The sequence below is a fragment of the Sebastes fasciatus genome, chromosome 3 (assembly GCF_043250625.1).
Source record: "Sebastes fasciatus isolate fSebFas1 chromosome 3, fSebFas1.pri, whole genome shotgun sequence".
NCBI classification, from domain to species: domain Eukaryota; kingdom Metazoa; phylum Chordata; class Actinopteri; order Perciformes; family Sebastidae; genus Sebastes; species Sebastes fasciatus.
Genome location: NC_133797.1, coordinates 17595268 through 17609241, shown reverse-complemented (window position 1 = coordinate 17609241; position 13974 = coordinate 17595268). Strand labels below are relative to the sequence as shown.

The 13974-nt window shown below is 42.1% G+C and overlaps 1 protein-coding gene across 3 annotated transcripts in view; it reads right to left on the bottom strand.

Annotated features, from left to right (window-relative positions):
• cntln (centlein, centrosomal protein) overlaps positions 1-13974 on the bottom strand; it is a 110388-nt gene that overhangs the window by 13731 nt on the left and 82683 nt on the right. For all 3 annotated transcript variants that reach the window (XM_074629344.1, XM_074629343.1, XM_074629345.1), the window contains exons 25-26: positions 6471-6668; positions 458-532 (exon numbers count right to left, since the gene is read on the bottom strand). In XM_074629344.1, coding sequence (XP_074485445.1) covers positions 458-532; positions 6471-6668 — 273 coding nt within the window. The remainder of the gene's footprint in view (positions 1-457; positions 533-6470; positions 6669-13974) is intronic.

The following is a 13974-nucleotide window of genomic DNA, read 5'->3' as shown; positions in this document are numbered from 1 at the left end:
CCACTCTGCTCCATTTCAATTTATTTTTGTTACCATGAACTCTAAAAAGAAGAAAACCTTTCTGCCAATTTTCTGTTACCTTTTGACACAACACCTCAACCAAGAACTGTGCCACGCCGGGAATTCATTTTACAACTAGAAGGGCACTCAGAGAGCGCAGTCTGACAGATCTTGCAATGTTAATGAAAGCGAAAAATAATTTGTGCATCCACCCCGTGATTCAGATCCGCTCCAAAATGTAATGGGTTCTTCCGTGGCCCATGCTACACCCTTCCAACAAGTTTCTTAAAAATCCAGTTAGTAGTTTTTTCTGTTATCCTGCTGACAAACAAACAAACCGAACCGAAAACGTAACCTCCTTGGCAGGGGGGAATTGAAGGGAGGCTGCTAATATCTTGTGTATTTGCAGGAATGAGTAACTTGTGTGATCATTATTGCAGATGATTGTGAGCCTGACCTTCTGCTGGAGGATGTGGTTGAGGTGGTCCAGCCACTCCTGGTCTCTGGGACTCTCTGAACGGGCCTCTGCCCCCTGCAAAAAAACACAAATACATACAATCAATGACTGAGAATGAAGACTGAACGATCCACATGAAACCATGCCGATGTTCAGAGAGAATACCTTCAATAAACCTTAGGGATCTTAGCATTTTGTACCTGGATAAAATGTGACCATTTCAATTGAGAGCTACTTGACGTTTCGGGAGAGAACCTGCTGCCGTATCTTTAGATTGGCCTCTGTGAGTCTCCTGCTTAAGGGCAGAATTGTAGCATCACACCAGCCAGGACCTTGAAGAAGCTCTCTGGAGACTCAGTGGCAAGGTATGCCAGTATACGTTTGCATGCTACTCATGTATAAAGACCTAACAGAGCGGTAGCCTTGTTACCACTAATGAACAGGAAGAGGAGCGACCGTGTGGCCATGTACACCTCAGCACTAATGCCTTACCTCTTCACTTCAAGCCCCAGGTGTTGCTGCTCGAAATGATGCGACGAGCCTTGTACCGCCTCAGAGGGACGCGGGGAGGGCTGGAGGGGGGAGAAAAGTGTGTGTGTGGCTGAATCTATAAGTCCCTATACCTGCAGACTGGCGGACCTAACGGGCACAGTGTGTGAAGTCTGGGACGGCAAGGGCTGTCCAATGCCACGAGTCCACAAGGGGGCTCATGCAGACTTTATGTGAACTTTGATAGAGTCCGCTTCGGGTGCTGACTTCACCAGAGTGCTCTCTGAAGATCAACCAATATTCATAACAATATTCGTGTGAGTCAGACAGACAAATGTTGACTCTTGTCCAAAAAAATCTGTCCACCTACGTTTTTTTAGCACTTTCAGCTGAGAAAATGATTAACAATGTTAATGCTGAGCTACTCAAAGTCATGGGAAGTGTTACAGTGCATATCAATAATTACATTATCTCTATTATTTTATCTAAAGCACATGTTGCATATATTCCCAATGTGAAGAAAATTCAGTACCATAAAAGGAAATATAAATCCATCTGCTTATATGTTTTTACTACCTTACTTGTTTATTTGATACTCGTTGGTCTTGTTTTATTGAATAGCCACAATAATACAAGATTTTTAAAGGGCGGGTTTATGTGTGTTCTGTTCTGATGTTTTTTTTCAAATGGAAACGCCCACTCAGGCCTTGCAAAAAGCAGTGACGTAGGTTACCAAAGTAAGCTAATCGAGGCTCATCACTAAGGTTATGAATAATGTGAACGCTAGCACTAGCTGAGTCAAAGTTAGCTGTGCTAAGTTTAGAAATAACTGAAAGGGTTGGTTCTGATTTTTTTAAGTGGGGTTATATGTTAAAGTCCTGTGTTCTCTGAGGTAAAATTACTGTTTTTGTGAATGTAGTCTGGTGGCTTTGAAGACAGCGATATAACGGCTTCAGTTCCCCGTCGGTGAGGGCTGTCTGAAGGCGAGGTAAAGCAGCTGTGGATGGGGGCAGTAAAAAAAAAAACATATTTTAGTAACCTAAAAAAAATTATTATCAGGTTAAGTGTACGCTGTATTTAGAATATTTTTAAAGCTTTACCTTGCCATCAGACAGCCCTTTCCAATGGGGGAACTGAAGCTGTTATCGTTGTCATTTTACCTGTCAGAACACAGGAGTTGCTGGTCTACCGCTGCATTGATCGGTTAGTTTGTTTGTGTTATTGCGTGACTTTTGGATTCGAACTAACATAGTGTCCACAGCAGTACATTGTTCTTCCGCTTCAATGCCGATATACTACTGTCTGCTTCTCCAAACTGGGAGCATGCCGACCGCCATCTAAGTTACTATGTGTAATGTTAATACACTGACTATAAGGATGTTTATATACTGTACATGTAGCAGCGTCATCATGCAGAAACCTATGTCCGGTTACGTGGGAAAACGTTTTTAGAAGGGCTTGTGAAAATAGCAATTTGATGCTAAAGCATATATACTTTGACCAAAATTTGAATGTTTGAATTTGAATGCATAAGGAACACCACTGTGAAGCTACAGAACGATATAAAAACCTAAAAGATAATTGAGAAAGATACTCAGTGACCGGGCTGGAACGGTGAAGATTTTGGCATTGGTCATATCCATGGCAATGAGTAAGGTCTGGAGGGTTAACATTTAGATTAAACATGTGTTTCCCCCTGGTGTTCCCGGGCTTCCTGGCACCCTCTATGTGTGATCTTTGGCGGTAGCAGTTGGTCTCGGCTAATTTCAGAGTATGCCTAATTGTGCCTGGTACTCCCAGTAAAAGAGAAGTAAGTAGAGACTGGGGGTGGGGAGTGTGTTTAGCGAGAGAGAAAAAGAGGGCGAGAGAGGGGGGGCCTTCTTGTGACTACTGCCTTCAAGCATCCCGCAGGGGTGAACACAGCGTGTGAAAGAGTGCATGTGCGTGAGTGTGCTTGCCCACCCTTGGTAGATATATAACAAAGCACTGACCCTCCATCAAACATTAGGTGCAAAACAAACTGGCCTGGCAATTACAGCCTTATTACATCTGGATCATTAACTCCACAACAAGTTGCCAGGGGAGCCTGGAGCTGCTCGGCCCTCTCCGGTCCTCTGTTGCACGCTACGGAATGGACAGAGGCAAATAACAGTGTGCAGCGTGATACATGTGTTCAGGCTTGTGTGGGGTAGTTATGTTTGAGCACACTTAGACGCCTTCTTTGCATCTATATACATACATCACATTGATTTTGTGTGCGTTTCTAGATGGGCTTGTGCATACTGGAGCAGCTGTAAGTTTATTTGAAAATCAATTAATGAATTAAAAATACAAAAAAAACAAGGGAACAAATTCCCCATTCCGACGAAATAGCTGAAAACACTTTCGTTGCTATGCTGTCTATAACTATTGTAGAACCAGCTGCACAAACAGCTTCGACACAACTGCATTTCTGTTCAGAAAAAACACCTCAAGCAAAAGCTCTGACTTCCTTGCAGGGACAAATCAACAAACCAAGACTAAGAAATATGCAGCCTTTGGAAAAGATGGTGGTAAATACACAAAGGTCATCTGTTCCCAAACTTTTCCTAAAACATAACCACAACTAGGAATAATGCATTTAGAAATTTACGCCTGAAATTCAAAAATGCATTAATTTCAAAACCAAGTATCGGTGCACTACAATGTTGAAGACCTCTGCAAATATTGTTGGCGAGAGAAATCTGCCAAACTAAAGAAGAGTAGCTATGTTGGCAAAGGAGTATTCTCATTTAAAAGTAAAAATGAAGAGTAAAAGCAATCCCATTAAGCCCAGACTTCTCATTCAACACACTGGTATCGCACAACCAAGTGAATAAATGAATACACTCGCTATGTGTTGGACTCGTTGAAGACTGCTGGGACTCATGCCACGTCCTCAAGTCCAAAGAAAAACACAGAATCTGCAAAGGATGTGCAAAAGCTCCGTACATTTCTTTTAGTGAGGAGGAAAAGAAATCACAATTCTGAAACAAGTATGAAACTTCAACTCTGTACAAAACTTTTAAATCATTTTCAACAATGTGTCACAAACCAGCCTCAGTTACGATTGTGGATGGTTGCAGACCATATAGACATTTTTTAAAAGCTCACAACTAGTGAAGCCTCTAGGGCTGCCCCCTCTTAGTCGATTAGTCGACTAATCAGTTGTTTTGGTCTTAGTTAACTAATATTTCTTTACTCAATTATTAATTTTTTATGATTTTTCATGCTGAATGACTTATTTCCAAGAAACGTACGAGTACATCTCTGGTAAACACAATATTTAAAGTTGTGCTTTTGTGTGATTCCTTGAGGAGAAACTCAGTTTTACAAATCTGTTGATTAAATCGACTAATCGATTAGTTAACAAAATTGTATGAGTGGCAATTTCACAAGCCAAAATTTAGTCTGCTTTAATCAAACTGGTACAGTTCGTTTGGAGGGTTATGAACGCAGTAATCGTACTCTGATGCAGACCAAAACATCCGGTCCGAAACCACCTCTCTAAAACGGTCTCGTTTCCAAGCGAACCAAAGCACAGGCTGCCTGCGCGACCATTTGTTGAGATGGACACAGGTAAACGACAGGTTAACATGAGTGGGAGAGGACGGACCTGGACTTCTGCAGAAGTCTGATGTTTGCTTGACATCTGGGCCGAAGAGGACACACAGAATATGCTAAATAAATTGTGCAAAAACAGTGATATCTATAAAGTCATAAACTGTAGGAGAAGGGATTAATGTGCGCAGTCGATCTGTGCTGAGTCAAAGTGAAAAAACTTCGACGGCATTAAAGTCTGCGATTAACTGCAAAGAAGAGGCAGCTCTTAAGATGAAAAAGATAAATTTGCTCCTTCGTACACACCCCTCAACAACTTATTTTTTTTATTTGGTCCACTTTAATTCGTGCACTGTGAAGCCGAACCAGATTAAATAGAAAACGAACCAAGAGTATCAATTTATGTCGGATTTTGGCGAGCCGAACGTACTATGGTTCGGACTTTGGTTGAGGACAGCCCTAGAAGCCTTGTGTGCACAGCTAAAGCATAGTTAAGTTCAGGCTGGTTTAAATATGGTGCACTTGGTTTTTGAGTTACCTACAAGTCCAGGTTGACTAACATCTACATACAGACACACTTCCATACAGATCTTTTAACGTGTCCAGCTGGAGTTTCAATTAGTGTACATGTGAAATAGGCCCCCCATTTCTCCATGACACCCACCTAAACAAACATCTGTACAGAAACAAACCATTTATCTCTGGGTCTATTTCCGACATTCAAAATTACACTAAGTAACACATACTCACACCTAAACTGTTAACCTCACCGTGACACAACATTTATAATTCTCTGGTGGGTGCGTGCATTTTTCGACAGCGCAGTGATGTATGAATGTTCAATTAACAAAAACGTGGGGAAAAAAAAACACACCCACCATGTTAGGGCACCAAGCAGCACGCCATTAACCACCATTAATACGACAGAGAAACGAGCGGTGCGGAGGAGAGAGTGTTTTTACACGCAGAGGTTTCAGCTCTGATGAGGGGGACTTTTCGTCAAGTGAGAAAGTGTTCCCTGTCATCTCCTGGGTGGAGCTGGGCTGCAAAGGGCTAAAATTGGTTTCAAGTGTGAGTAAGTGCCTGGAGCGCCCTCTCTCATCTTGTGATAGATGGGAGGAAGTCCCCGGGGATGGGAGGTTGATTGTAACATGGGATTGCTAATTGATGACATAGCTGGGTATGATGTATGGTAGAGGACGGGCCCACCAAGTTGGAAAAAGAGGGTGAAACTCAGACTTTTGCAAGCGGCCGAGAGTCAATAGCGAGGATTTTCAGTTCAACGACGGCTTTCGGTCGGAAGAAAAGAGTTGCACTTACTCAACTTGTGCCGTATTAAATCTTATATCAAGTCGACAGCTGCTGCAGGTGTTGACAGGTTTTTGATCTTGTCGAGAGCGAGAACACCGGCTTTAAACATGAAGCCACATCCTTCTCCATTGCACTGAAACTTACTTACTGACTTATTAGCGACGTGCCTTGGTGGTGTGTGGTTCACCTTTACTTGGTGTTGCTTACTTTCCAGAATCTATCTACCCATCAATAAGAGAAGGTCAGAGATTTCCAGCAAGGCTAAATACTGTTAGATAAAGGCGGAATGAACTAAGAACAGAAGGCTTATGTTTCTCTATGCTTCCTCCCCTCTACACCAAACGCCAATCTACAGCATCTGCTCCCAGACGATACGCTAAAGTTACTGTAGCATTAAGTCTCAATTGACAAAGAAAGATAACCAAAGCTACACGTTGTTATTGATGATATAATGTCTTTCCCAGTCCTCTGGCTCGATCACTAAGCAAAACACCTTGAAAACTTTTAGGATGTTTTTAAAATTTACAGTACTGAAAATCGATTATAGGTATGTGCTGTGGGCATGATCAAACCTGATAAAGATCCTAAAGTTAGCGTTTATAAGAAATGTTGACCCATTGTCTCTTGGCCTTACCTGGTCAGTGTCCATTATGTCCGCGAGATCATTCTCTGACATATTGAGGATGGAGGCAGCGATGGACTTGGCTTTGATCATCGACTTGGCTGTGAGGCCGCCCTTTGCTGCCACAGCGTTGGCCTGCCTCAACCTCCTCCTCTTCATCAACTGCTGCTTGACCTCTTGAACGTCTAAAAGTATTTCACTGGCCAGAGCCTGAAGGGGGAGGAGAAGAAGGAATAAAAAGAGAAGAGGATGATGAAATGGATATAGAAAAACAAGAGGGATAGCTCTGCCTGGCAGATGAATAAATGAAATTGATCAAGCATGCGCCAGAGAGGCCTAGTACATTATGGAGGAATATTGAGTTTGACACACTCAGATTCTCTTCGGTTTCGCCTCACGCTGCCTTGTAGGAATGTGGACCTGAGGGTTCGTTGCCCTGTCGATTGAAAGCTGAGGGAACACAGCTTTGATAGCAAACGTACCCCAAGTTTTGCTAAAATCTCCACAGACAGAGAATCACGCATCAGAGAGGGAAAGACAGAGAGCTACTGAAAATGCAGGCCATTCATTTATTTATTTGCTTTCTGAATGTCTCACAGTACAACAGGGCAGCATAACACTGTTAATAATTAAGCTACGAGGGGCTGTTTCAAATGGTGCCCGAGTGAATGGCAAGCGAGAGGAGGAAGGCCTGGGATGGCACAGTTGTCGGGCACTAAATGGGAGTTTGCTCTAAATACAGAGAGACAATTAAATGTTAAAACTGCCACTGTACACGAGAAAGTCAATAAAGTAAACTCCCCTTTGCTTCATTTTGAGCTTATTGATCGAGGCAATAATCTTCTGTATCATTCCCTTGTAAGCTTGCTGAAAAGCTGACCTTGGAATAGATGGTCAGATGAGAGAAAGCTGGAGACAGGAGAACTCGCTGTACACAAAAACAAAATAAAAAAAACAACAACAACAACTTGCTCTTGGACAGTGCTACACAATAAAGCCAAGCAAGCAAGAAGTATAGTGTGTGCACACAAGTACAAACATACGAAAACACTCAAGTGCATTACAGTAACAAGGGTAATCACACATGAACAATGTTGAATTGCGGCAAACATCTCCACTCTTCTCTCTTAATTTCACACAGGTGGACCAGGTGCAGTTTACAAAGCAAGTGGTGGTTCTCACAGGAGAGCACTGAGCGAGTGGTTGGAGGCTCACAGCTGGAGTACGTGGAGTGTTGCTATTTGTCTATTAGCAACATCAAATATACACAAGCAGAGCACAGGCATTCAGAAATTCAAAGGAGACGTGTAGGAAAACCAACAGGATCACTTTATATAAAGCCCATACAGATAAAAAGAATAACACCAATTTGTTTTATAAATCAACTCATAGAGTAAACACATTTTTCAACTCCGGATCTCAAGTCTAATGTAAAAACTGTTACACTTTAAAACAAGAAAAGTGTGATTTGTCTAGGAAGTCAGCAAGGCCAGGTGCTTTTTGACTTCTTCCTTCTAGATCAGTTTCCACCAAACTTTTTTTCTGGGGACCCACTTTTTAAAAAAATGACAAACCATCATGACCCAATTCAACATAGGCATTATCCATAAGTCGTGAAAAGAGCAAATTTGTGATCGTTCCTGACCATTTCCACATCACCTCATATTATCTTGAATAGGTAAACCAGCCATTTCGAAGAGATATACGTTTGATAAATCACAACTTAGCTTTATGCATGTGTTATTGAACACAAAAACATAATATAAACATATTAAATACTTATGAGCATATCTTGTTTTTTCCTCTCATCAGTAAAACAAACAGAATGTATGCTAGCCTTTCATATTAGATTCAATGTTATAAGTAGGCTACAAAAGAGTGCTGCAGGAATGAGTCCTAAAACCCCAAAAATGAGTTAGCATTTCAGCACTTCCGGTTCCCTCGTCTGGAAGTCAATGGGTTTCTTTAATGGGTTTATAGATGCCTGAAATAAGGTCTGTTGTTAACACAAGCTGAAGAGATTTTAACATTTTGTTCTACGATATAAAATACATCAATAAATATTACGCTTGTGAATTTTGAAGCTTTTATATGTCTTAAAAAAAGCGGTTGCTAAAAAGTGGCTAAATGAGACTAAATGAGTCATCACGCTGACTCTCCGCCGCTACAGCCTCGTTGTTTATACTCGCGTTCAAACGTTAGCTTTTTGCTTCTGGCAAAAATCATAAAAGTGGTTTTCAATAGCAGGGATTATCTTGCAGAACAAAACGTGCATGTATCATAAACGTTTGTTTGCCACAGAGCTTATTTTCTGCAATAATCCAAAATCCACTGGAAAAATCCCATTTTTTTTTGTCGAGGGAACCCGTGCGATTCTAACTTCCGGGTTGGCCTACAAAAGTATTTAATTCCTGCAGCACTTTATTATCAGAACAATACGAACATTCAGGCTCCCTCATGTGGCTCAAAGGTATACGGCAGATATAAATCTTGAATAAAAGACTTTGGAAGAAATTCTGCAAATATATTTGTGGGTCCCGACCCAGTCTTTGGGAATGAATATTCTATATAACAGTCTAATCCAGTTTCATAGGTGGCCTACTACGTTCATGTAAGTGTCAAATAAGCAGAATAGCACTGATTAAAGAGGACGAACAGAAATCATAACCATCGTACCCCTTCTAATGAAGGAAGGCAGCTTTAGCTGTTTTTGGTGATCTGAGAGCTGTGTTTACCCTTAAGGAATACACAGCTCATTAACTAACAGTCGGAGAGCCTATTCTTTTATTTACAGCCTAATAGATATTCACTGTCACTAGTCAAGGGTTACATTCAATTGACCTAAACCCTGCATGTGGAAGCATCCAGAAAGAGATTAACGGGTGAATTTATCACTCATTCTCAGCCCTGAGAGAGACAAAGGGTGGGAGGGGGATATGCAAGCATTCACACGCACACACACACACACACACACACACACACACAAGCTATTCAAATACATACATGGAAGGTGTTGTGTCTGTGTGTGTTTGCTAAGAGCTCTTAGCCTGGCTAGTACACAATCACAATTGCCAGAGGAGCAATTTAGACAGGACGAGGATTAGGGCATAGAGATGGGGATCAAATGAGCAGCAAAAAGATATCCTCTTTAATAACTAGCTACCTCTGAACCTCTTCACACACATGAGGACACAAAGGGCCATTCAAAAACATAAAGAGCAGAGCGGGAGGAAAAAATGCTTTCATTTTGTTAGATTATGCGGGCACTGATGTAGAAAACAGCTGTTTACTGTTGTTCATATACCCTACAAACTTTAATTATGTAAGTACCTTTAAAAGCACGGGTATGTGAAAAGTATATAGTGTAAGGTAATCACAGGGAAATGTGTTGTTGTGTATCATTGTTGTGTAGGCTAATTTATAGAAGTGGGGGGGATAAAATCAATACAGCATAGTATCGCAATATTTTGCAAGGCAATATTGTGTCAGTACACGGACGTCAAGTAACAACAAACCCGTTAACGCTAATTTGTTTTAACGCCACTAATTTCTTTAACGCATTAACGCAACTTGTGATTTTTAGGTTGTAGCGGGCTCAGTTATAAAGCTAGAACGATACTGGCATCAAACTAGGAAACCTAAGGAATCCATTGGTACCATGGTAACCATGCCATACCAGCTTGTCGCCAAGAATACTACGCTAAATGCTCCAAACTTGCACAAAATTTTGACGAGGAAAAACTGTCATGGCCATTTTCAAAGGGGTCCCTTGACCTCTGACCTCAAGATATGTGAATGAAAATGGGTTCTATGGGTTCCCACGAGTCTCCCCTTTACAGACATGCCCACTTTATGATAATCACATGCAGTTTGGGGCAAATCATAGTCAAGTCAGCACACTGACACACTGACAGCTGTTGTTGCCTGTTGTGTTGCAGTTTGCCATGTTATGATTTGAGCATATCTTTTTATGCTAAATGCAGTACCTGTGAGGGTTTCTGGACAATATTTGTCATTGTTTTGTGTTGTTAATTGATTTCCAATAATAAATATATACATACATTTGCATAAAGCAAGCATATTTGTCCACTCCCATGTTCATAAAAGTATTAAATACTTGACAAATCTGCCTTTGAGACACATTTTGAACAGATAAAAAAATGTGAGATAAATATGTGATTGATTGCGATTGAATTTTTTAAGCGATTGACAGCCCTACTAAAAATTGATTGGCACCAATCATATCGTGCTAGCTTGTCGGGAAGAGCACTAAATAACGCTAAATAAACTAGAAGTGCACTCGGAGAGCGCAGACCTCCGCCAACGCAGGTTTCATGTACGTCGCTTGTGATTCCCACTCCTAGTACTTCATATCCTAAACCTGTAGCAACTTCAAATAATCACAAAAATGCTCATACATTCCTTTTCATAAAAAAAAGATTTTACTCAAAGTCTCCAAAATCGTGTACTTTTCAGCAGGGATGACACACCAAAATATTCTATATAAGAGAACTACCTTTAGTGTGTTTGTGTGTGTGTGTGTGTGTGTGTGTGTGTGTGTGTGTTGTGGAGTAGTCACTACATGCAGGGCCACTGTTTAGCAGTTCAACAGCAGTGCTTACAGCCTGGGGCGTGTGCAGGGGCCAAAAGGGTTTGCTGGCACACAATAATAAAAAAAAAACTCCACACACAAATACACACAGCACATACAGGCACAAAGAACAAAAAAACAAGCTCATAAAGACACACACACAGACACATCTATACACACACACACACACATGCGCAGCCCTCCGGTCCTGATCAATACATGACAAGAGTAAATCTCCTCCGGACGTCAGGCAGTCCAATCAAAGGGCTCGGTGTTCTTATAGGGAATCACAGGAGCCAGGGGGAGGCAAACAATGATGTGAATCCTCAACAACAACACAATGGCCCCACCAGCCTTGGGTTATGGGAATGGAGGAGAGGAGTTATATGAGCGTGAACTGTATTTCTATGCATTTCTGTACACGTGTGCTTTCACACAGCCTCTATTTATAGGTTAGATTGCACGCACGTGTGTCTTCTTTATTATATAAATGCGTAAGGTTTAGATGTGTGAAAGAAATCAGAGGTTAGGAAAAGATAAAACACATCAAATCCACCTCCAATTATCCTCAAGATGCAAGTGAGCCACCCAAGGACAAGAATAGTATCAGTTATTTCTAGTATTTCTGGCTCGTGAAGACAAAAGCGATGGAGAATTGCCACTAAACTGTGTCCATGATCTGCCACTTGATTTATGTGTGTGTGTGCAAATACGCTGCCATCACTATCTATCTCTGCCAAGCCGTTTCCTCCTTTGATAGACAGGTGTCAGCTGAGCATAGTTGATGGACAGTCTTTATCAGCCTCTGCCAGACACACGCGCAGACTGACACAAACACACCTCAAGGTGATGGATTAGGCCTATACAAAGACAATAGTGCTCATTCCCGTTTGGGCACACAGTATTCTCACAGTGGTGGCCTGTGTCTTCCCATGTATTGGAAGAAAGTGCAAATGCATTGTTACAAATCCATCCATCTATCCATCTGCTGACACGTATGGGGGACCTGGTTCTGGTGGCTGCAGGCTAAGCAAGGCAGTGCTGACGTCCTTCTCCCTAGCCACATCCCCCAAGCTGCTCCTGGGGAATCCTGAGGCTTGCCCAGACCAGGTGGGATGTGTAATCCCTCCAGTGTGTTCTGGGTCTGGGTCTCCTCCCAGTTGGACATTCCCAGGATACGTCCACAGGGAGGCATCAAGCTGACTTACTGATCAGATGCTTGAACCATCAACTGCTTCCTGTCAATGCGACGCAGCAACGGTTCTACTCTGGGCTCCTTCTGGTAATCAGATGAGCATATCTTATTCTTTTGATCACTACCTAGACCTCATGGGGCTGAAATGTCAATTGACAGCTAAATTGAGAGCGTCGCCTTGTTTCCTCTATACCACAACAGTCTGGTAGGCTTGCCGCGGTAGTGGGTGTTACGGAGTTATACGGTGTTATACGGTGTTATACGGTGTTATACGGTGTTATACGGTGTTCGGGCATACACGGATTACATTACTTTCCCAACGGCCCCAAAGTAGTTTTGCTTTTTTCAAAAATAGAAATAAACCTATTTAGTTCATTTTCGCATATCAGCGCTCTGTTATCAATACATAGTCAGGCAATGGACGCTACAAGGGTCCGTACGGCGTCTCAGCTCAGAGTAGCAGGAGTCAGATTTCACACACACACACACACACACGGGACGAGAGAGTTGACAGACAAGAAGATGGCGAGAATTTGGTGTCAAAGCGAAAAGCAAAAGCACCCATTGGGCAATATTTTGGATTTAAACCCAATGCTATAAGGGAACCATAACGTTAATAAGGCAATTGCGGAGAAGAGGACGCAGGGTTCACATGCGGTGTGCGCGGTGGAGCGGCTCCAGGTGGAGACCTGCGGCCCTGCAGCGAAAGCTGGACTGGAGATGGCAGACAAACAGCTATCCAACGTTAAAGATCAAAGTAAGCGCTATACATATATTGAGTGTCATCTTTTCTTGTAAAACGTCCGGTGTTTCTTTTGGGCATGCATCTCTGCAAACTGTATGCTAGTTGGTTTGTGTACAACGCACAAAGCTTACCGTGAACAGTCAAGAGGCCGTTTGTCGCAAACTGCTGTAAAAACCCCAAATGAGAAGCATGTTCCTAATGCATGTCCAAAGAATGCTCCTAAAACCTGAATAATATCGGCATATCACACATGTCTTAATGGAAAATGCTCCATTCAGAATAAGGCCTGATTCAGAATATCCAAACGGAATATGCTGTTAACATGACCTGTATAAAATTCAGAATATTGTTATATTCTGAATAATAACGTAATATTAGTGTAAACGTAGTCATTGATGCAATCCTGAGGCCATCAGACTGGACACTCTCCACTCCTTGGAATAAATTCTCAGCTGTCACTGTTGTTATACGGTTATTGCCCTCACCCCAATTTCCTCAAAACATCCCTCAAGACATCCTGGGGGACACGGTCAAAAGAGCATAAAATACATTAAAATACATACATACAAGTGCGATTGCTACCAATCTCCATGTAACATTGAAGAGACATGTCAACAATGACAGCCGAACACTATCTAGAACTTTCAGCATGGTAACATACCACTGCAGATCACTCTGACTACCAATAAGAACAGCCCAGGCAAGACCCTGCCTCCCCTTCCTACAGTATGTCTTTTGACAGTTTGCCAGAACCTCTCTGAGGCCAGAGACAGAAAATATGTCTTCGGAGCTGTGACAGCAGTAGGCCTCATCCAGACTTTCCCAACAACAAAAGACTATTCAGGCTTACATGAGGCAGGCTGTTCCTCCCAATCCATGTTTCTGCACCAAGGACCCAAACCAGAGACTCCAAGAAGGCGAGATACTTTGAACTGTTTTTTTACGCATAGGCTCAAACAACAGTCAGAGAGCCTCATACAGTATA